This window comes from Phoca vitulina, unplaced genomic scaffold (genome assembly GCF_004348235.1).
Source record: "Phoca vitulina isolate PV1807 unplaced genomic scaffold, GSC_HSeal_1.0 scaffold2, whole genome shotgun sequence".
NCBI lineage: Eukaryota > Metazoa > Chordata > Mammalia > Carnivora > Phocidae > Phoca > Phoca vitulina.
The window spans coordinates 31979644-32003004 of NW_022589705.1; the positions used below are offsets into that span (position 1 = coordinate 31979644).

At 37.9% G+C, this 23361-nt stretch overlaps 2 protein-coding genes across 2 annotated transcripts in view; one reads left to right on the forward strand and one right to left on the reverse strand.

The window, feature by feature from the left end:
• Window positions 1–14573, reverse strand: part of SPATA1 (spermatogenesis associated 1) — a 49595-nt gene extending 35022 nt beyond the window's left edge. Inside the window, 2 exon segments of the mRNA XM_032424889.1 lie at window positions 7473–7642; window positions 14450–14573. Of these exon segments, the coding sequence (XP_032280780.1) occupies window positions 7473–7574 (102 nt within the window). The 5' untranslated portion in view covers window positions 7575–7642; window positions 14450–14573.
• Window positions 14574–14696: 123 nt separating this feature from the next.
• Window positions 14697–23287, forward strand: GNG5 (G protein subunit gamma 5). Its single transcript, XM_032424928.1, has 3 exons — window positions 14697–14867; window positions 18859–19003; window positions 22337–23287. Exons 1-2 carry the CDS (start codon window positions 14787–14789, stop codon window positions 18982–18984), a joined length of 207 nt encoding a protein of 68 aa, XP_032280819.1. The 5' UTR covers window positions 14697–14786; the 3' UTR covers window positions 18985–19003; window positions 22337–23287.
• The last annotated feature ends 74 nt before the right edge of the window (window positions 23288–23361 follow it).

The window sequence follows — 23361 nt, forward strand, 5'->3', positions numbered from 1 at the left end:
ACTGAAGCAGGGAACAGTAAGAGATAAAGTAAGAAAAATGAGGAAGACAAGGAACAAAATAAATTGGGTTTTCCAGGCCATTGTAAGATCTTTCATTTCAGAAAATGGGAAGCCAATACAGGGTTTTAATAGAAGGACAACATCTGACATTCATTTTATAGTTTTATTTTAATAAGAAAAATTCTAAACATACATACAAATAAAAAGAATAATACTATGGGGCGCCTGGGTGGCTCAGTCGTTAAGCGTCTGCCTTCAGCTCAGGTCATGATCCCAGGGTCCTGGGATCGAGTCCCACATCGGGCTCCCTGCTCAGCGGGAAGCCTGCTTCTCCCTCTCCCACTCCCCCTGCTTGTGTTCCCTCTCTCACTGTGTCTCTCTCTGTCAGATAAATAAATAAAAAATCTTTAAAAAAAAAAAAAAAATAATACTATGAATACCCAAATACCTACTATGTAGATTCAAAAGTTAACATCATGCCACATTTACTTTCTCTCACCCTCTCTCTCTCTTTTTTAAAGGCAGACTGCCACGTGCAGTGCTTTATTTGGATGTGTCTTAAGTCTTAGAAGCTTGACTACCCTACCTTCTCCTACAAATGGACCTTGAGAGCTTGTTTGGAGGTTCTAGCAGGGGAGCACAGCTGCTCGTATATCCTTGACTGAAGAAGGGTGCTCCTTTATGGGGGAAGGTCCTCCTCTTCAACCCAGCATGCAGCTTTGGGAGGGATGCACATGGAGCTGTGAGGGAGGAAGAGGACACCCACCTAGCCAGCCAGATCAGCCAAATCAACCTTGGCGATCAATGGGCTGACAAATGTTGCAGATTGTCCTCACATCCTCTATCCCTTTCTTGATAAACCATTCAAAGTAAATTAGACATTGTGAAAATATACTCCTAAATACTTTGGCAGCCATCTTCTAAAAATAAGGATTTCTCCAACATAATCACAGTACCATTTTCACATTTAAGAAAGTTAATAATCCCTTAATGTAAAATAATATTCATTCCATATTCAGATTTCCTCAATGTTTTTTCAATCTACAATCCAATCAAGGGTAACACTTTGCATTTGGTTTGTCACATCCTTAAAAATCTTAATCCGCAAATTCTTCCAGACCTGTTTTCTTTTTCCCCTTCTTCATGGCATTAACTTTTTGAAGAGACTGGGCCAGTTGTTTTAAAGAATGTTTTGCATTCTGAATTTACCTTATTAACTCAAGATGTCATTTAACTTAATTCTCCAATCCCTTTTTTTAAAAACATAGCATAGTACAGTTTCTTTTTTAAGATTTTTTAAATCATGAAGTGTATTCTTCAATCCCCATCCCCTATTTCCTCATTCCCCCAATCCCCCTCACCTCTGATAAGCATCGGTTTGTTTTCTACAGTTAAGAGTCTGTTTCTTGGTTTGTCTCTCTCCCCTTTTCTTTGCTCATTTGTTTCTTAAATTCCACATGTGAGTAGGATCACATACTATTTGTCTTTCTCTGACTTATTTCGCTAAGCATTATACTCTCTAGCTCTATCCATGTTGTTGCAAATGGCAAGATTTCATTCTTTTTTATGGTTGAATAATATTGCATTGTATATAAAGACTTCTTCTTTATCCAGTCCCCTACAAATGGACACTTCAGCTGCTTACATAGTTTGGCTTCTATAAGTAATGCTGTAATAAGCATAGGGGTGCATGTACTCTTTTGAATTAATGTTTTTATATTCTTTGGGTAAATAGTAGTGTGATTACTGGATTGAAGGGTAATTCTATTTTTAATTTTTTGAGGAATCTCCATACTGTTTCCATGGTGGCTGCACCAGTTTGCAGTCCCACCAACAGTGCAAGAAGATTCCTTTTTCTCCATATCCTTTCCAACACTGGTTTCTTCTATTTTTTATTTACTTTAGCCATACTGACAGGTATGAGATGATATCTCATTGTAGTTTTGATTTGCATTTTCTTGATGATGAGTGATGTTGAGCATCTTTTCATGTGTCTGTTGGCCATCTGGATGTCTTTGGAGAAATGTCTGTTCATGTCTTCTGCCCATTTTTTATTATTTGTTTTTTGGGTATTGAGTTGTATTAGTTTGTTACATACTTTGGAACACTAACCCTTTACTGGATGTTATCTGCAATATCTTCTCCCATTCCATAGGTTGCCTTTTAGTTTTGTTGATTGTTTCCTTCACAGTGCAGAAGGCTTTTATTTTGATGTAGTCCCAATAGTTTATTTTTGCTTTTATTTCCCTTGCCTCAGGAGACATATCTAGAAAAATGTTGCTGTGACCGAGGTCAGAGAAATTACTCTCTTCCAGGATTTTTATGGTTTCAGGTTTTGCATTTAGGTCTTTAATCCATTTTGAGTTTATTTCTGTGTATGGTGAAAGAAAGTGGTCTAGTTTCATTCTTTTGCATGTGGCTGTCCAGTTTTCCCATTTGTTGAAGAAACTGTCTTTTTCCCATTGTATATTCATTCCTTCTTTGTCGAAGATTAATTGACCATATAATTATGGGTTTATTTCTGGGTTTTCTGTACTATTCATCTATGTGTGTATTTTTATGTCAGTACCATACTGTTTTAATTGCTACTGCTTTGTAATATGACTTGAAATCTGGAATTGTGATTCCTCTAGTTTTGTTTTTCAAGATTGCTTTGGCTATTCGAGGTCTTTTGTGGTTCCATACAAATTTTAGGATTGTTTGTTCTAGTTCTGCGAAAAATGCTATTGGTATTTTGATGGGGATTGCATTAAATCTGTAGATTGCTTTGGGTATTATAAACATTTTAACAATATTTGCTCTTCTAACCCATGAGTATGGAATGGCTTTGCACGGTCTTGAATTTCTTTCATCAGTGTTTTATGGTATTCAGAGTAGAGGTCTTTCACCTCTTTGGTTCAGTTTATTTCTAGATATCTTATTGTTTTGGTGCGATTGTAGATGGGATTATTTTCTTAACTGCACTTTCTGCTGCTTCATTATTAGTGTATAGGAATGCAACAGATTTCTATACATTGATTTTGTATCCTGTGACTTTACTGAATTCATTTATGAGTTTTAGTTTCTTGGTGGAGTCTTTAGGGTTTTCTATATATAGTATGTCATTCACAAATAGTGAAAATTTTACTTCTTCCTTCCTTCTACCAATTTGGATGCCTTTTATTTATGTTGTCTAATTGCTATGGCTAGGACTTCTGGTACTATGATGAATAAAAGTGGTAAGAGTGGACATCCTTATCTTATTCCTGACCCTGGGAGAAAAGCTGTCAGGTTTTCAGCATTGAGTATGATGTTGGTTATGAGTTATTCATATAAGGCCTTTATTATGTTGAGGTACGTTCCCTCTAGATTTACCTTGCAGAGTTTTTAACCATGAATGGATGTTGTACTTTGTCAAATGCTTTTTCTGCGTCTATTGAAATATGGTTTTTATCCTTTCTCTTATTGATATTACATACATGTTTATGGTTTTATGAATATTGAATTACCCGTGCATACCAGGAATAAATCCCACTTGATTGTGGTGTATGATTTTTTTTAATGTATTGTTGGATTTGGTTTGCTAATATTTTGTTGAGGATTTTTGTATCTATATTCATGAGAGATACTGTAGTTCTTTTTTTTTTATGGTGTCTTTATCTGGTTTTGGTATCAGGTTGATACTGGCTTCATAAATTGGATTTAGAAGTTTTCTTTCCTCTTGTATTTTTTGGAGTAGTTTAAAAAGAATAGGTATTAACTCTTTAAATGTTTGGTAGAATTTCCTTGTGAAGCCATCTAGTCCCGGACTTTTGTTTTCTGGGAGTTTTTTGATTACTGATTCAATTTCATTGCTGGTAATTAGTCTGGTCAAATTTTCTATTTCTTTCTGCTTTAGTTTTGGTAGGTCATATGTTTCTAGGAATTTACTCATATCTTTTAAGTTGTCCAATTTGTTGGCATATAGGTTTTCATAATATTCTGTTACAATTGTTTGTATTTCTCTGGTGTTATTTCTCCTTTTGCATTAGTGATTTTATTTGGGTCCTTTTTTTTTTTTTTAATGAATCTTGCTAGAGGTTTATCAATTTTGTTGATCTTTTCGAAGAAATAGCTCCTGGTTTCATTGATCTGTTCTATTGGTTTTTTTTTTTTAAGTTATCATTTATATCTATTCTAATCTTTATTATTTCCTTCCTTTTCCTGGGTTTGGGTTTTGTTTTTCTTTTTCTAGCTCTTTAGGTGTAAAGTTAGGTTCTCTGAGACTTTTCTTGCTTCTTGAGGTAGGCCTGTATTGCTATAAGCTATAAATTTTCCTCTTAGGACCACTTCTGCTGCAGCCCAAAGATTTTGGGCCATTGTGTTTTCATTTTGTTTCCATGTAATTTTTGATTTCTTTTCTTCTGAGATCCCTATAATGCAAATGTTATTATGCTTGATGGAGTCACTGAGTTCCCTAAGGCTATTCTCAATTTGCATAATTTTCTTTCCTCTCCTTTGCTCAGCTTGGTTACTTTCCATTACTTGTCTTCCAGGTCATTAATTGTTCCTCTGCTTTATCTAGCCTGGCATTTATTCCATTAAATGTATTTTTAATTTCACTTACTGTGTTCTTCATCTCTGATTTTTTTTTTAATCTCTTTCTTAAGGGTCTCACTGATGTCCTCCACTCTTTTCTCAAGTCCAGGAACATGTTTATGATCATTACTTTAAATTCTCTATCAGGCATATTACTTACATGTTTCACTGTGGTCTTTTGCAGTGGTTTGGTCCTGTTCTTTCATTTGGGAGAGATTTCTCTGTCTCCCCATTTTGTTTGACTTTCTATGTCTGTTTCTCTGTGTTAGGAAAGTCAGCTATTTCTCTGGCTCTTAACAATAACAGTCTTATGAAGAAGAGGTCCTACAGTGCCCTGCAGTGCAATGTCCCATTCCCCAGGGCCTGGAGCTTCAGGGAGTGCCTCCTATGTGTGTTGCATGTGCTCTGCTGTTGAGTCTTGGCCTCTTTTTCCTTTAGTCATCTGCAGAGGCTCTCTTTGCCTATTATGAGTATCATTTTGTCCCCAGCAGGAATGGGGTGCATTTTAACAAGGTGTGTAGTCATCTGCTTATGAAATAAAACCTGCTCCTGCTACTATCAGAAATGCATGAGTCAGCAGATTTGGTGCTGGCAGGGTTTGCACTGGGGGAAGAACCTGCAGCACCAGGTCTGAGGCAAGCGGGACTGGGAAGGGCTGATCTGCCAAAGCACAAGGGGGCAGGGCTTGGTGCAAGCAAGTTAGGTAACAACTGGTTCCTACAAGTGGCCACTGTTTATTCTGGAGGGTGGGGAAGGGAAATGGCACCTACCAGCTCCTTTGTTCCTGGAGGGGTCTCCTGGTGATCCCTGTGTCTCTGGGCTATGCTCTGAGATGAGCAAATCACTTTCCTTCCCCCAGCGTTTTTCTAACTGCTGGTTCTACCTTGTATCTGCATGGGCTGTTTTGTGAGCTCTTTATGGGCAGGGCCTCCACTTCCTACTGCCCTCTGTCCTCTCCCAGAGCAGAGCCTGCTGACTTTTAAAATTCCAGGCTTTAAGTCGCACTGGTTGTTAGAACTCAAGAAATTCAGCCCCTCTCATTTACAAAGGCAAATATTACAGGGATTCGTCCTCCCTGTTCGTGGGCTCCCTGGTGTGAAAATCTATTTTCCACCCCTCTCCATACCACTGGTTCTCTGCCCAATGAAGATGGCCATGGTCCATTTTGCTCTCAGACCATGTCTTTGCCCTTCCTAACTCCTTTGGTGTGGCTTCTTCCCTGCCTTTAGTTGAAGAGTCTGTTCTGCCAGTCTTTTTCATGTCATTTTCTGGGTTATTTACACTGATAGGAATGTTACCTAGTTGTATCCATGGAATGAGGTGAGCTTAGGGTCCTCCTATTCTGCCATCTTCCCAGCCAACCTCATTTCATAAGCATTTTTGAAATGAAGTTCTCTATCTCTCTGTACAGCCTTCAACTGATGCAAATTAGTCACCTAGGGGCATAAAACTTTATAAATGGTGCCCTGTATTTCATATTGCCTCACATTAGGACACATATAATGTTATACTTGCAAATTTTGCTATGTTTAGTAACTATTAAAGGGATAATAGATTAGGTTGTAAGGGATAAGAAAATGGAAACTGTTATGAAGCTATCAGAATAATTAAAATGTGAGATGATGGGGGTGGCTCACTCCAAGGTACTAGCAGTAGAGATGATGGGAAGTGGTCAGATTTTTTATATAATTTGAAGCTAAAGTCAGTACACTGGAAGTGAAGTTTAAGAAAGAAGTAAAACTCCAAGGCATTTGGCCTTAGATAGTCAAAGGATGGACTTGCCATCACCTGAGATGCAGAAAGTCAAATAGAACATGTTTAGGGGAGGGGGAAAAGATTCATAATTCAGTTTGAGACATGCTAATTTTAAGATGTTTACTGGCCATCCAGGTGGAGATGTCAAGCAGGCAGCTGAAAATACACATCTGCAGTTTGGGAAAGAGGACTAGATTGGGGATATAAATTTGGGGTCCTTAGCATAAAGTTGGTATTTAAAGCTATTATACTGAATGAGATCATCAAAGAATAAGTGCATTTACAGAAGAGAACAAAGAGCTGGCTCCTGAAATTCTCCAATATTAAGAGATCAAAAAGAAGAAAAACCAGGAAAGAAGACTGAAAATGAACAACAAGTAGAAGGAAAACCAGATATGTGTATGCTAAAAGGAATTATGTCAAAGAAGAGTGATCAATACTGTCAACTGTTTTGCACAGATATATCAGAATATGTGGGGTGAGAATTAAACAACATATTTAGTGATGTAGAAGTGAATTTAACAAGAGCAATTTTGGTGCAGTAGTAGAATGAAAGTGATTGCAGTTGAAGAGAAAATGGAGAAGGTACTGAGGGTATGAAAAGGTACGAAATAGTTGTCTAGAACAGTAGAAAAGTGAGTGAGCAGAAGCTGGTCTGTTTGCCTACCAGCAAAAGGTTCTCGTTTAGATTCATGGTCATGACTTTAAAGTGAGAACAGTCTTCATGTTGGTATACTTTTTTTCCAGTCACGTTCCATTGCTGGCATGGGTATAGCATAGGTGAAGAATTCAATAAACCAGGGTTTTTGTTTTGCCAAGCAGTATTATGAAATGAGAGAGAGGCAAAGAGTCAAAAGTATAAGCAAGAGAGTAATCAAGACTGCTCTGTGGTATTTAAGCTATGGTATTTAAGCTGTGGTATTCATCACAAGGTGAATTAAAAAAAAAAAAATTAGTGATAGGATCAATGCACTGGGGGTTCCAGTACAATCAGCTAGAGATAAAAGAACTGTAATAAAATAACTATAATCAGACAATGAGATACACAGTGGAGTTAATATCTAAAACTTTATATAATCCATATTTTTTCTTTCTCAGAACTCTTCAAAAGCAATGTTAAGCAAGTCTTTCTTATATTTTAGTTTAAAAGATTTTCTTACCTCTGAGGAGGAAGGTCGGCTTGGACTGAGGGACATATTCACCAGTGTCTGAATGGGGTAATTATCAGTTGGAATTTTGTGGGGTTTTTTATCTTTCTTCATTTAAGTAGTATTTATAAAGGTTGTAACAGATTTTTGACTTAAGATAGTATTCCACTCATTTCTGGTTTCTGATTCATTCGAAAATGAAAAGAAAAACACAGAAGGCTTTAAAATAGACCAAAAATGAAAACTTAGGAATGTATACACTCTTATTATAGTAATTTGAAAAGACATATTACTAGTAAGTAGGACTGGGGATGCAATAAAATGAACATATATCCCATACACCTAAATAGAGTGTTAACTTAAATTATGATAGACTTGTGATCAGGGCATATTTTACTATTCTAAACAATTCATTTTCTCAAGTTTGAAAATTAAAGTTAAATATATATGGTATTTTACATAAAGTAGAACTATGTTTCTGGAAGTGGAAAGACTAAATTTGTACAAATGGCTATAGAATGATGAAAACCATTTTACCACATGTATTTCTTCCTAGGCTTGGATACCTCAATAATAAATGTGAACAATTATTCCAGATGAAAATGCCAGTCTTTAAGTATTTTAAGCTATGTTTGTGTATTGTTTCCTGTATTTTTCCTCTGAGGATTTAGAACAGTTTACAAGAATACACAGTAAAATTTAAATTATATAAATATATAATAAAAATTAAAAAATAGGGGCGCCTGGGTGGCTCAGTTGGTTAAGCGACTGCCTTCGGCTCGGGTCATGATCCTGGAGTCCCGGGATCGAGTCCCACATCAGGCTCCCTGCTCTGCGGGGGGTCTGCTCCTCCCTCTGACTCTCTCCCCTCTCATGTGCTCTCTCTCTCATTCTCTCTCTCTCAAATAAATAAAATCTTTAAAAAAAAAAAAAAATTAAAAAATAAGGGAGCTGAATTACTGTAAAAAAGAATTATCAAAGTTGGACAATCCTTAAGGATACAAAAAGATACCGATACCAGAACAGAAGCCTTTCCAAGATTCCAAAGCACTGCTCCATCTTGATTTATATTAAATTAGTGAGTAAATAAAAAAAAGTGTAAAATTTCTGTAATTTGGTACTGATTACAGCTTTATGAAATCATACCAGAGATCACTAATTGTTCTAATGGTATCAAAATTTAAAAATTATACCTGGGACAAAACATCTTTTATTTTTATTAAAAAAATCAATGAAACTAAGAGTGGGTCTTTGAAAAGATAAACAAAATTAATAAACTGTTAGCCAGATTCATCAAGAAAAAAGGGAGAGGATTTAATAATATCAGAAATGAAAGAGAAGTAATAAACTTCATCACAGAAATACAAAGGATTATAAAAGACTACTATGAGAAATTATATGCCAACAAATTGGACAACCTAAAATAAATAAATTCATAGAAACATACAATATGCCAAGATTGGATCAAGAAGAAAGAAAAAATCTGAACAGACTGATTACTAGTAACAAAATTCAATCAGTAATCAAAAAGGTCCTAACAAACAAAAGTCAGGGCACCAGGTGGATTCACAGGTGAATTTACCAAACATTTGAAGAAGAGTTAATACCCACTCTTCTCAAACTTTTCCAAAAAAACAAAGAGGAAGGAAAACTTCCAAATTCATTCTACCAGGCCAGCATTACCCTGATACTAAAACCAGACAAAGACAATACAAAAAAGAGAAAACCACATCTTCTACAAGATGTTAGCAAATGAATTTCAAAATTAAAAAAAATCATTTACCACAATCAAGTAGGATTTATTCTAGGGATACAAGGGTGGTGCAATATTCACAAATCAATCAACATAATAAGTCACACTAATGAGAAAGTATAAAAACCATATGATCATTTCAATAGATGCAGAAAAAGCATTGAGAAAGTACAACATCCATTCATGATAAAAACTCTCAACATGATAAGTTTAGAGAGAACATCAACATAATAAGGCCACACATGAAAAAGTCACAGCTAACATCACACTCAATGGTGAAAAACAGAGCTTTTCCTCTAAGCTCAATAACAAGACAAGGGTGCCCACTTTCACTGCTTTTATTCAACATAGCATTGGAAGTCCAGGCTGCAGCAATCAGACAAGAAATAAAATGCATCCAAACTGGTAAGGAAGAACTTAAACTGTCCCTATGTATATATGACATGATAATATATATTATTTATAAAAAACCTTAAAGACTCCACTAAAAAACTGCTAGAACTGATAAATGAATTCAGTAAAGGTGCAGGATACAGAATTAATAAACAGAAACCTGTTGTGTTTCTATACAGTAATAATGAAGTACCAGAAAGAGAAATTAAGAGAACAGTTCCATTCACAATTGCACCAAAATGAATAAAATACCTAGAAATAAGCTTAATGAGTGGGTGAAAAACCCATACTCTGTAAACTATAAAACACCGATGAAAGACATTAAAAATAACACAAAGGGAAAGATACTGCATGCTCATGGAAGATTTAATATTATTCAAATGTCCATACTACCCACCCAAAGCAATCTACAAATTCAATGTATTCCCTATCAAAACATCAACAGCATTTTTTATAAAACTAGAACAAATAATACAAAATTTGTATGGAACCACAAAAGATCTGAAATCGCCAAAGCAGTCTTGAGAGAAAAGAATAAAGCCGGAGGGATCACAACCCCAGATTTCCAGATATATTGCAAAGCTGTAGTAATCAAAATAATACGGTACTGGCACAAAAAGAGACACATAGATCAATGAAACAGAACAGAGAGCCCAGAAATAAAACAATGATTATATGGTCACTTAATCTACAACAAAGGAGGCAAGAATATACAATGGGGGAAAAGATAGACTCTTCAACAAATGGTGCTGGGAAAATGGGACAGTGACAAAAAAAAAAAGAAAGGAAAAGAAACTGGACCACTGTCTCAACCCATACACAAAAATAAACTCAAAATGGATTAAAGACCTAAATATGAGACCTGAAGAAAACATAGGCAGTAATCTCTCTGACATCAGCCTTAGCAACATTTTCCTAGATATGCCTCCTCAAGGAAGGGAAATAAAAGAAAAAATAAACTATTAGGCCTAAATCAAAAAAAGCTTTTGCACAGTGAAGGAAACCATAACAAAATGAAAAGGCAACCTACTGAATGGGAGAAGATTTTGGCATATGATATATCTGGTAAGATGCTAATATGCAAAATACATGAACTTCTTACACAATCTACACCAAAACCACAAATAATCCAACTAAAAAATGGGCAGAGGAACTGAATAGATGCTTTTCCAAAGAAGACATATAAATGGCAGCAGACACATGAAAAGATGCTCAACATCACTAATCATCAGGGAAATGCAAATCAAAACCACAATGAGATATCACTTTACACATGTCAGAATGATTAGAATCAAAAAGACAAGAAACAAGTGTTGGTGAGGATGTGGAAAAAAAGAATCACCCATGCACTGCTGGTGGTAATGCAAGTTGGTGCAGCCACTGTGGAAAACACTATGCAGGTTCCTCACAAATTAAAAATAGAAACACCATATGATCCAGTAATTCCACTGCTAGGTATTTGCCAGAGAAAGCAAAAACACTGATTCAAAAAGATATATGTACCCCTATGTTTATTGCAGCATTATTTATAATAACCAAGATAAGGAAGCAACCCAAGAGTCCACTGATAGATGAAGATGTGGTATACATACACACAATGGAATATTACTCAGCCATAAAGAACGAGATCTTTGGGGCACCTGGGTGGCTCAGTTGTTAAGCATCTGCCTACGGATCAGGTTATGATCCCAGGGTCCTGGGATCGAGCCCCACATCAGGCTCCCTGCTCAGCGGGGCACCTGCTTCTCCCTCTCCCACTCGCCCTGCTGGTGTTCCCTCTCTCGCTGTCTCTCTCTGTCAAATAAAATCTTAAAAAAAAAAAAAAAAGAATGAGATCTTGCCCTTTGCAACAACATGGATGGAACTAGAGGGTATTATGCTAAGTGAAATAAGTCAGACACAGAAAGACAAATACCATATGATTTCACTTATATGTGGAATCTAAAAAAGAAATGAATCAACAAAAACTAGATGCTTAAATACAAAGAACTGAGGGTTGCCAGAGGACCATAAGGAGATGAGTGAAATAAAGGGGATTAAAAAGTACAAACTTCCAGTGATAAAATAAGTCATGGAAATAAAAAGTACAGCATGAAAAATATAGTCAATAATATTGTGATAACATTGTTTGGTGATAGATGGTGAGTATACTTATTGTGGTGAGCACTGAACAATATATGAAACTGTTGAATCATTATGTTATACACCTGAAACTAATATAATATTGTATGTAAATTATACTTCAGTAACAAAAAACAATCTGATATTAAAAAATGGGCAGAGAAGGGTTGCCTGGGTGTCTCAGTTAAGCGTCCAACTCTTGATTTCGGCTCAGGTCATGATTTCAGGGTCCTGAGACTGAGCCCCACTAGATGTGAAGTCTGCTTAAGATTCTCCCTCCCTCTGCTCACATTCTCTCTCAAAATAAATAAAGAAAATCTTCAAAAAAAAAATGGGTAGAGGACCTGAACAGGAATTTTTCCAAAGACAACACACAGATGGCCAACAGACATATGAAAAGATGCTCAACATCACTAATCATCAGAGAAATCAAAACAAGGAGATACCACTTCACACCTCTCAGAATGGCTAGTTTCAGAAAGACAAGAAATAACAAGTGTTGGCAAGGATGTGGAGAAAAAGGAATTCTCATGCACTGTTGGTGGGAATATAAACTGGTGCAGCCACTGTGGAAAACAGTATGCAGTTTCTTCAAAAATTAAAAATAGAAATACCATAAAAAAGTAGAAATGCCTACCATCCAGTAATTCTACTTGATATTACCCAAAGAAAACAAAAACACTAATTTGAAAAGATATATGCACCCCTATGTTTTTTTTTTTTAAGATTTTATTTACTTATTTGAGAGACAGAGAGAGAGAATAAGGAGGGGGAGGGGCAGAGGAAGGAGGAGAAGCAGGCTCCCCACTGAGCAGGGAGCCTAACGTGGGGCTCCATCCCAGGACCCTGAGCTCATGACCTGAGCCAAAGGCAGACTTTTAACAGACCGAGCCACCCAGGTGCCCCCTACGAACCCCTATGTTTATTGCAGCATTATTTACAATAGCCAAGGTATGGAAGCAACCCAAGTGTCCAATAGATGAGTGTATAAAGAATATGTAGAATATTACTGAGTAATGGAATATTACTCAGCCATGAAAAAGAATGAGGTCTTGCCCTTTTCAACATGGATGGACCTAGAGGATATTATGCTAGGTGAAATAAATCAGAGAATGACAAATACAATGATTTCACTTATATGTGGAATCTAAAAAACAAACGAACAAACAAAACCAGAAATAGACCCATAATTTTAGAGAACAAACTTATGGTGGCCAGAGGGAGGGACGTTGAGAGGATAGGCACAATGGGTGAAGGGGAGTGGGAGGTACAAGCTTCCAGTTATGGAATAAGTCTCCCAGATGAAAGGTACAGCATGGAATATAGTCAATGGTACTGTAATAGCATTGTATGGTGACAGATGGCAGCTATACTTGTGGTGAGCAGAGCATAATGAATAGCTGTCAATTAAAAAAAAATTCTGGGAAGCTTTAATTATTTCATTATGACATGAGTAAACAGGGGCACCTGGATGGCTCAGTGGGTTAAGCGTCTGCCTTCCGCTCAGGTCATGATCCCACAGTACTGGGATCGACCCCACATCAGGCTCCTTGCTCATCAGGGAGCCTGATTCTCCCTCTACCTCAGCCTGCCGCTCTCCCTACTTGTGCTCTTTTTCTCTTTGTCAAATAAATAAAATCTTCAGGAAAAAAAATGAGGAAACAAGAGGCTAGGCGAAGTTAAAGTGGCTTGCCTAGGAATACCAAGGTAAGTGGTGGTGCCAGGATTTACACCTTGGTTTATAACCCTAGTCATTACATCTATCGTATGAATTAAGTAATATACTAAAGCACATTGTACATTTTTAAAAAATGATTTAAACTATTTAGTAAATAAGTTAGGTTTTGTCAATTAGGGCAAATTATATGTGGATTTTCTCACCATACAAAAAATCTGTAACGTCTTAGTGATTAAATTATTCACGTTTATTGAAAACATCAGTGTATTTGTTGATGTACTTGAATCGTTGCATAGGACACACCTGTCCTAAGTGCTGCGCCATAATAAATACGTTTCCATGGGTGAAACACACTTTGCCTGAGTCTATTTTGCTTGATTAGATCCTACTGTTTCTCTCTCCAGAAACTCCTCTGAAGGTCAATTTCAGGCAGCAGGTAATGAGTTACAACTGAAATGTAGAACAAACTTTCCCGAAACAGACAAATGTATTTTGATATAATAAGCGTTAATCCCCCAAATGAAATGGATAACAAGAGATGGGTGTAATCTTCAGCAAGTACCTTGGCTTGTTCACAACCTCTTCGACAAAACCAAGAGGTAAGAGGCGAAAGAAGCCAAATCCTGAGAAGCGCTTTTCCCTAGCGAACCAGCACCCCTGCTCCCCGTCGCCCCGCTCCTCCCCGGTCAGTTACAGCAACCTCCGTGTCCTTTTTCGGCCTCAGGGGTCTGATGGCGGGAAGCTGGCTGAGGACTGGCCGCCCGTTGAACAAACTCGAGTCACCCAGAGACACGTCTCTAAGGAGACAGGGTAGGGTGTCAGTGACTCGCGCCCGGTACTTCTGGCTCCTATACACCTCGGCTGGGTCCTTCTCTTCCCTCAACTTCTGCCACCAACGCCGTCAGGAAAGCTAGAACCTCCTTGTCAGCCGGCCATCACGCCTTTTATAAACTCCCTCAAGCACCTGACTTCCCTCACCAGTCCTCTTCAGGGTCCCCTCGGGTCTTGGCGGCTAATGACAAACTTTTTTTTTTTCTTTTTTACCTTTCCAAAGTCGGCCTCTCGGGAGAGGAAGGAGAAAACTGGCGTCCGGTCGCGCTCGCGTCCCGCAGCTACTCAGCCCACAGTCCGCTCCGCCCTTTCTCACTCCCTTCTCCCCCTCCCTCCGCCTCCGCTCCCCGCCGGGGTGAGGAGCTGGAACTGAACGCGGAGGAGGAGCGCGCATGCGTGCTGCGGGTGGAGCCGCTGGGCAAAGAACCGGAAACTTAAGAGACAAAGTTCCGAGCCCCGCCCCCCGCCGCGCTGCCCCACCGTCTGGCCCAGCGGACCCACGAACCGACAGATCCACGCACGGACGAATCTGCCCGCTCTTGAGAGCGCCATGTCTGGTTCCTCCAGCGTCGCCGCTATGAAGAAAGTGGTTCAACAGCTCCGGCTGGAAGCCGGGCTCAACCGCGTGAAGGTAAGCGGGGGCGGGCGGCCGAGGGGGAGGGGAGGGCGGAGGCGGAGGGTGGGATCGGGAGGCCGAGGTGGCTGGCACTGGCAGCACTCGCGTCCGGCTCCCGCTTCCCTTGCGGAGGGCGCGCGCTCGGCGGCGAGGATCCGGGAGCGGCCAACTTTAGAGAAGTAGGGGCGCGGGTCGGCGCTGTGGTTTGGGGGGGCCGGTTAGTGCGCCCTTCCGCGGCCAGGGCTTTCCAAGGCGGCTGGTCCCGGGGCTGAACTGCGGCTTTCCGCATTCCGTTCGCCCTCGTCTCTCTCTCCCTTCGCAGTGACTCCGTGGCTGGCTTGGGCAACAGCTGCTCCTCCGCGCGCCGTCCGCACCCTTCCAGTCCTCAGCTTACCAGACTCCACCCTTTCTTTTCACTGGACAGTTTTATCTGACTCTTAATTCAGAACCAATTTTCTTTTCATGTCAGAACGTTCCCAAACCCACTCCTTTTAGTACTAGATTCTTACCTCCAGCTCTTCTTATCCACCGAACACATACTTGAAAATCAATTTTTGCAAACGCAAACTTTAGGTTAAAGAAGCATGTTTGTTTTCAAAACGTTCCCAGTGTCTAAGGTTACCACTGGTGCCCTGTACAACCTCGTACAAAGCGTGCATTGCATACCTATTTGGCACAGTTTGCTGGGATATGACCTTGGGAATATCTGCTGGTCTGCTCTATCTTAGTGAACAGGGTGGTCAAGTTTTATTTGTTTTGCCGACTGGTTAACACTGACCTTGGGCGTTTACTTTGGGGGAAAAAAACCTTTTGTGTATGTTGGTAGGATAACCTGACATTCACATGCTATTCCAAGTTTCTCCTGATTTTTAAAATTCTAAATGGATTGGCTTCTTTCTGGCACAGGTCAGCTTACAAGTGAAACTCTTCTTGTAATTAAAAAAAAAAGAAACAGAAGAATATAAATCATGCACTCCGTTGAAAGAAACAGCCAGTTTCCAAGATGACTTGATTGTGTACTCATCAGGCTAGTCTTTACTTCTCCTTGAAATGTTCTGTGGAGTAAGACAGTCTCCCATTTACCTATTTCCTTAAATAGAAATGTCAGGGACCTAGCTTACTCAGTTGTGGTCACCTCAGGACGGAAGGGAAATTCCCATCAGTTTTGGTGTGGGATTCCCCTCCCTTCCTGGCCTTAAGTGCTGTAGACTCCATTGCTGTTTGGAGTCCATTTCTCTCATATCCAGATATTTACTTCATCCCAGTGGTTTATGGTCACTCTTGGCTGGATTTAACTCTGAAATTTGTTTCTTAACCAACCATTACGTTATCATTTCAGGTGTGCCTTTACCATAGTTGGAATGGCTCAGGAAAGAAAAAAATGCGGGGGTATGGGAGGCAAAAGAAAAAAAAAAGGTTGGTTGAAAGCAGTAAGTGTTCAGTAGGGGTACTTAGTCCTTGTCGCAAAAGAAAATGAGATGGAAGTCCTCAGACTAAAGTACTTGAGGGTTTTACCATGAAAACCCCAGCTACTGCAGTAACTCTCCAGAGTGATGCCTGTTCCCTATACTTCATTTCTTCAGGAGGCTTCTGGTCAGGAGCCTTAAAGCCACCATAGGTGATTTGGTTTTAGAGTTCTCTATCTCCTGCTAGGGGCTGTAGCAAGGAAGGGAGGGCATCCCACCTTGGGACTTTTAAATGAACTTTTCTTTAAATCTGTTGTAAAATATGGTTAGTTCGATTTTATTTTGTGTGCCTATTTTATCCATGACTATGCTAGATGCTTTTTTGGGTGTTCTTTTATTTTTAAACTAGCACAAGTTTACTGTTAAACCTTTGAGTACAGTTGATAGAAATGTTCACAAATGCTTGACAAACTCTACCATGTGTAGGGTGACCATACGTTGTTTCACCAACCCAGGACAGTTTTGAGAGTTAAAGAGGGCAGTAATAATTATGCCAGGATTATAGGGTTTCAACCTCCTGGATGGTGATTATTACAATGCTTTAGGGGCTAGCAGCTTGTTTGAGTTTTAGAGTCTTTGTCTTAGTTCTCCCCACTACTTAGAATTCTGATTGGTTTCTCACTGATAGTTACCTGGCTGGTTCTCTTGTCTTTGAGATCTCAAGTTTAAATATCACCTCCCCAGAGACACCTTCCCTTAAGGCACGATCTAACCACTCTTTTTTCCAAAGAGCTCCTTGTCTGTATTTTCCTCTGAACTGTCACCTCTGTAACAAGGACCTGGCTGTTCTTAGGTATTCTCAGTGCCTAGAATATATTTGGCACATACTAGTGCCTGAGAAGTTTGTGAAAGGGAATTAGTTAAGTTGGAGCCTGCCTCCCTTTTAGGCAGTAAATTAATACTTTATCCTTACTGCTAGTTAATGTGAATGAAACCAAGTTTTAAGATTGTGCAAAAATGATACCATGCATACCCCCCACTTTAGCTACACCTTCTTTTGGTGGGTAAACAGGGTGGCCATTTTTTGTAGCACTTGGTTATCAGGTATTTACATAATACTTTACACAGTTGCTAAATAAACCTATGGAACTCAATTACTCTGGACTGTTGTATAACCCAAATATACAAATAGATTTCAAGACTTGAGATTCATTTCAGGATCATGTATCCTTTTACCAGGTAAATGTCTGGGATACAGCAGTAATCTGCAGGATTTCTTCTTATAGAGAGTATTTGTGATGCTCTTACCTCCCTTTCACAGGCAAACGCCCAGCCGGACCGGACACCTGCTCTCACCCTCCTTGGGGATAGTTGAAACTGAAAATAAATGATTATTTTTCCCATCTTCCTAAACCCAAGACTGAGGATATTGTATTCATTTGGTACATCTTTTAGTTATTCATGTTCTACATCTGAATCATTCGGTTCTTTATTTTGGTATTCTACGTCACCTTATCAGTATACAAATAGTAGACATTTAAGTGATACTTAATTCCTTAAGTCCTGTTTGAGTGGCATTGTATATGTATATGAAAATTTTTAGAATCACATTTAAGCAAATACACTGCTTTTTAAAGGCAGGCTGCTCAGTGAAGTTATTAAAATAATTTGAAGTTTGCTATCAGCCTTTCAGTCGCATGACACTAAGCAGAAAGTTGTCACTGTTCAGTTTCGTAACCTTAAACAGCAATGGTACATAATACCAAAACAATGAACTGAATGGTTCAGATTTAGAACATAATGTTCATTCACAGTAGCATTTTTCCAATAATATTGCTTTCAACACAAAGTAATAGTTGGCTAGAATTTTAACGCCTTTTGTATTGAGTGTATGGCTTTTAGTAAAAAATATGTTGAGGCTCTGAAGGTGGAATACATCTGAAGATTATTAATAAACTAGCAAGATAGGTTTTATTTTGCAGATGTACTGAATCATTTGATGCTTTTAATAAGCAAGCAAAAGAAAACATAAAACTAGTCCTCTGTACATGTAGTGTTTTGAGTATGAGCTCAGTATATATATATGACTGTTGACCTTCAATTAGTATATATCTTTTGACTTAAGAGAAGTGTTTATAGGGGCGCCTGGGTGGCTCAGAATCTTTAAAAAAAGAGAGAAGTATTTATTGCAGGTATTTCAAAGATTTGAGGAAACCTTCATTAAAACATTCTCGCTGTGATTCATCAGTCTTACACAATTCACAGTGCTCACCATAGCACATAAAAAGAAAAAAAAAGACGACCATAGGAAGGGAAAAATGAAGGGGGGAAATCGGAGGGGGAGACGGACCATGAGAGACTATGGACTCTGAGAAAAAAACTGAGGGTTCTAGAGGGGAGGGGGGTGGGGGATGGGTTAGCCTGGTAATGGGTATTAAAGAGGGCACGTACTGAACGGAGCATTGGGTGTTATATGCAAACAATGAATCATGGAACACTACCATCAAAAACTAATGATGTATGGTGATTAACATAATAAAATAAAATTAAAAAAAACATTCTCGCCTCTTCCCACTACCCTCTCCTTTTGTCTTATACAGGTTTCCCAGGCAGCTGCAGATTTGAAACAATTCTGTCTGCAGAATGCCCAGCACGACCCCCTGCTAACTGGTGTATCTTCAAGTACGAATCCCTTCAGACCCCAAAAAGTCTGTTCCTTTTTGTAGTAAAATGAATCTTTGGATGGTAAGTTGCCTTAATATTTAGACAGTTTAAAAAAAATCTGCAGTGTTTATGGGATGACTTTTAAATACTACCGACTGATTTGGATTAATCCTGATGTCTTTTCTCTAATAGAACCCAGCTATAACGCAGCATAGCAAAGAATTGGGAGTTGGGAATGTAAGAGAAAATCAAGAGATCATTGAATAAACTGACATTTGTAGTGGGGTATAACAGGTTTTACTCTTTATTCTTGTTAAGTAAAGATAGAATGAGAGAAATGAAGTGTATGAGTTCATGGTGGCAGGCAGCGGATTTGATTTCAGAAGATTAAGAAACTAAAGAATTTGCTGGTTTAAGACATGTGTCTGTATATTAATCTGTACCTTCCAGATCAAATGTCAATGTGTGCAAAAGTATATAATGTTAATCCAAGAGAGTTGTGACCAAAAAACATGCTGTGGAGAATTTAAAATGTAATCCAAGGGTGCTACACCTTTTATAAATACACGGTACTTTAGTCAGAGGGTTTACTCACCCGTACTGACCTATGAGAAGCAACCTTAAAATAATAGTGCTTTAAAAAAAAAAACTGTGTGGCACACACCCTTTACAAACATTCTAACTCCTCAAAGTTCAGGAAGCTGCTTCCTAAAATACCATGTTACATAGTTGTGCCCTCCCTCATTAAGCTTTATAGATTTGGTAGTATCCAGGAAGTCAGCATGTTTCCAGTAAATAAAATGGTTAAATTGGTTAAGATTTTGAAACACCAGAAACCACCTTTGAGTAATAGGTTTCCCATGAGGAAGTCATTCTTTTTAACAGCTTAACACGTTCATTTTGAATAGTTAATTGTTCTTTGCCTCTAGCAATATTAATTCTTCATGGCAGTTTTTGGAAATTTCTTATTTTTATGGCTTATTAAAGATTCTTTTTTAACCTCTGTTCCCGTTGTATTCACTTTACAAAGAGGTTTATTTTCATTTGATATAAAATACTGTTAAGAAGCCTGGCTTCTTATCTGGCTGTTAACAGTTTCATTTCACAAGAGTCTACAGATAGGTGTTTAAATGACTTGCTCAAAGTTATAAATATAACTAGGATAAGAACCCAGATTTCAGAGTAAAATAATTGCTACTAATCCTGGCAGTATAATAAAACAAATTTGTAGGTATGATTTGAAACACCTTGGTCCAGGAAAAGGACATTTGGATGTAAAAGCATTTCTTCTCAAACTTGAATGTATCTACAAATCACCTTGTTCAGAAGCAAATTCTCAATAGGTCTGAATTCTAGGGGTGAAGCATTTCTTACAGACTCCCAGGTTATATTGATGCTGGTGGTCCTGGGTGGCCCACAGTGAAATGGCCTGGATGCAAAGAATCTACAAGTCAGTCTTAAAAATACATAGTTTTGATAATTTAAGACAACATAGATAATTTAGTAGTAGATAGAGTACAAGGAAAATAGAAATTACCATGATCAGCACACCTAGAAACAATCACTGTTAATAGATTAGATTTCCTTTTAAGAGGAAGAAATATTTATGGGCAGGTTTACAATGAGGATCACAATATGTACAGTTTTTTTTTTTTTAAAGATTTATTTATTTGACAGAGAGATAGAAGAGCACAAGCAGAGGGAGTGGCAGCAGAGGGAGAGGGAGAAGCAGGCTCTGCACTGAGCAGGGAACCTGATGCGGGACTCGATCCCAGGACCCTAAGATCATGACCTGAGCCGAAGGCAGACGCTTAACCATCTGAGCCACCCAGGCGCCCAATATGTACAGTTTTTATTCTGCTTTTAAAAAAACACTTGAATTTTCTTCATTAAAATTCTTTGTAAACGAGATTTTCAATGGTTATAACTTAAACATCATTAAATATTGAGGTTTCCAAGTTTGAAGCTACACTGAGGCAAATATCTTGGTACTCCTATGTATAGTTTACCTGTTTCCTTAAGATCGATTTCTAAAGTAAAATTATTTAGGGGTGCCTGGGTGGCTCAGTTGGAAGCTTCTGACTCTTGATTTTGGCTCAGGTTATGAGCTCAGGGTTGTGGGAAAGAGCCCCGTGTTGGGTGGAGTCTGCTTGTTCCTCTCTGCTCTCTTCCCCCTGGCTTAAAACTCTCTCTCTCAAATAAATAAAATCTTTAAAAAAATAAAAGTAAAATTATTCAATAAGGAATGACATTTAAAATTTAATAACACTTGATAACTAGGGGCAAACTTTCCACCTGGACCTTGAGAATACTTTTTTGTTGAGCTCTTGCTAAACAACCCTCATTTTCTGCCTATCTAGTTTTTTAAATTTGTATTAATTCAGATGTTAATTGAGGTTAGACATTTTGTTTTTTCACCACTGATTCTGTTTAAGCTTCTTGAACATTTTTGTTATAGAATATCAGAAATTTTCAAGTAAGTAGAGAACCATGTATCAAAAAATTTTAAAAAGATATACTTTTTCTACCTTTCCATATAGATAACTTACTGTTTTTTAGGAATAACTACTGTATTATTTTTGAGATTTGTGTTGATCCATGTAAATTGTTTTAACTGCTGTATAGTATTCAACAATATGTATAAATCCTGGTTTATCTATTCCCCTATTGAGTTACATTTAGGCTATTTCTAGTTCTTTGCTGTTAAAACACCACTATAGTCAATATCCGTGTACATGTCTCTCTTTAAGTGTAGGTTTATCTAGGTAAATAGAAGTGGGATTGCATCTTTTACCTTAGTAGATATAGCCAAACTGCTCTCATCAATGCTAACTGCTCATTTTCTAGGGATGTTCAGATTTTTCAGAATTTAAGAGAGTTTTACATTAGCTTTTTTTTATTAGGACATAGAGTGTCTTTCGGAGTGATCCTGGCAAGTTAATCTTTAAGTCTGTTGTTTATAAACCAGAAGTGATTTGTACTTGAGAGTGGTTGTGAAAATTAAGAGGAAGTTACATTTTATACATCACAGAGATCTCCTGTTTCTCATTTTTTCCCCCTAGAAACCCTGCGATATGTCTGCTTTTTAAAAAAAACAAAACAGGCTTAGTTTGGGGCACCTGGGTGGCTCAGTCATCCTGATCTCATTGGTCCTGAGATCGAGCCCCAAGTCGGGAGTCTGCTTGGATATTTTCTCCCGTCCCCCCCCCCCCCAGTTGCGCACACACCAGCACTGGCTGTCTCTCAAATAAATAAATCTTTTTAAAAAATAAAACAGGCTTAGTTTAATTGAAAGCACTTTATAAGCTCATATGCAAATAAATACGCTTAAAGTAATAGAAATGTATTACTTTTCAGAAAAAACTATTGTGCTTTGGTACTGTACCCTAATTCACTCTTTCTTTTCCATTTCAGGTTTTCTAAACCACTTTTCATGAACCAGTGAATATTCAAAGGAGAACTAAATTTGAAGCCTGTACAAAAGCTTATTATCCCTATAACACGTGCCATACTATATAAACTTCTACTTTTGTCAGTCCTTAACATCTACCTCTCTGAATTTTCATAAATTTCTATCTCACAAGGGTAATTATTTTATATACACTGGCAGCAGCATACAATAAAATACTTAGTGTAAAAGTTTTTTGGTTAATTACTGGTATTAAATAGACTATGTATTAATTTATTTTGAATACCTAAGATATGTGACAGTTTCCCATTGTCATTAAGAAGGGGTTAAGTTTTAGTGTTTTCTCCTACCAACTCATCTCACATAATTTTATGCCATACATTTATTTGAAAGACTATAGGGAATTAAAGGTAAGTTGCAGACTTCTGTATTCTTTCAAGGTCAGGAGGAAGCTGCTAGTACTAGTTCCTACTCATGAGTTATTTGCAGGATTAACTTTGTTTTAATAATAAATATTTCTAATAAACTCTTGTGTAGGGTTATTACCATTCCACCTAAGAGTTAATTACTTCTTAAAAGATTGCATTCCTAATAAGGACAGTAAAGACTGGACATAGGAATTCCATTAGAAAATGCTAAGAAAAACTTCAGACTTTTAAACATTTCTTGAGTGGAATACTATAGTACAATGTAATGAGGTACAAAGTATCAAGAAAAAAGGAACCAAAGTTTAGCTTCAGTAATTTGCAACTGTTAAGTCCTTGGTAAACCATTTTGCTTTAAAATTTTTACCATTCTGAAAGGCTTAAGGAAATATTAAAACATCCCAGAAGCCTGGCCTCCCAATATGTATTCATGCAGGAAACAATTAAAGTTATGTGCCAGATCCAAGATTAGGCTGGTAGAAAACCAATGGGTTAGTATCTACCAAGGACTTATTTTCTCTCCAGGCCACGTGTTCCATGAAAGTACGTATGGAAAAGTTTTAGTTTGAATCTTGATTCCAACTTACAAGTACCTAGAAATAAGA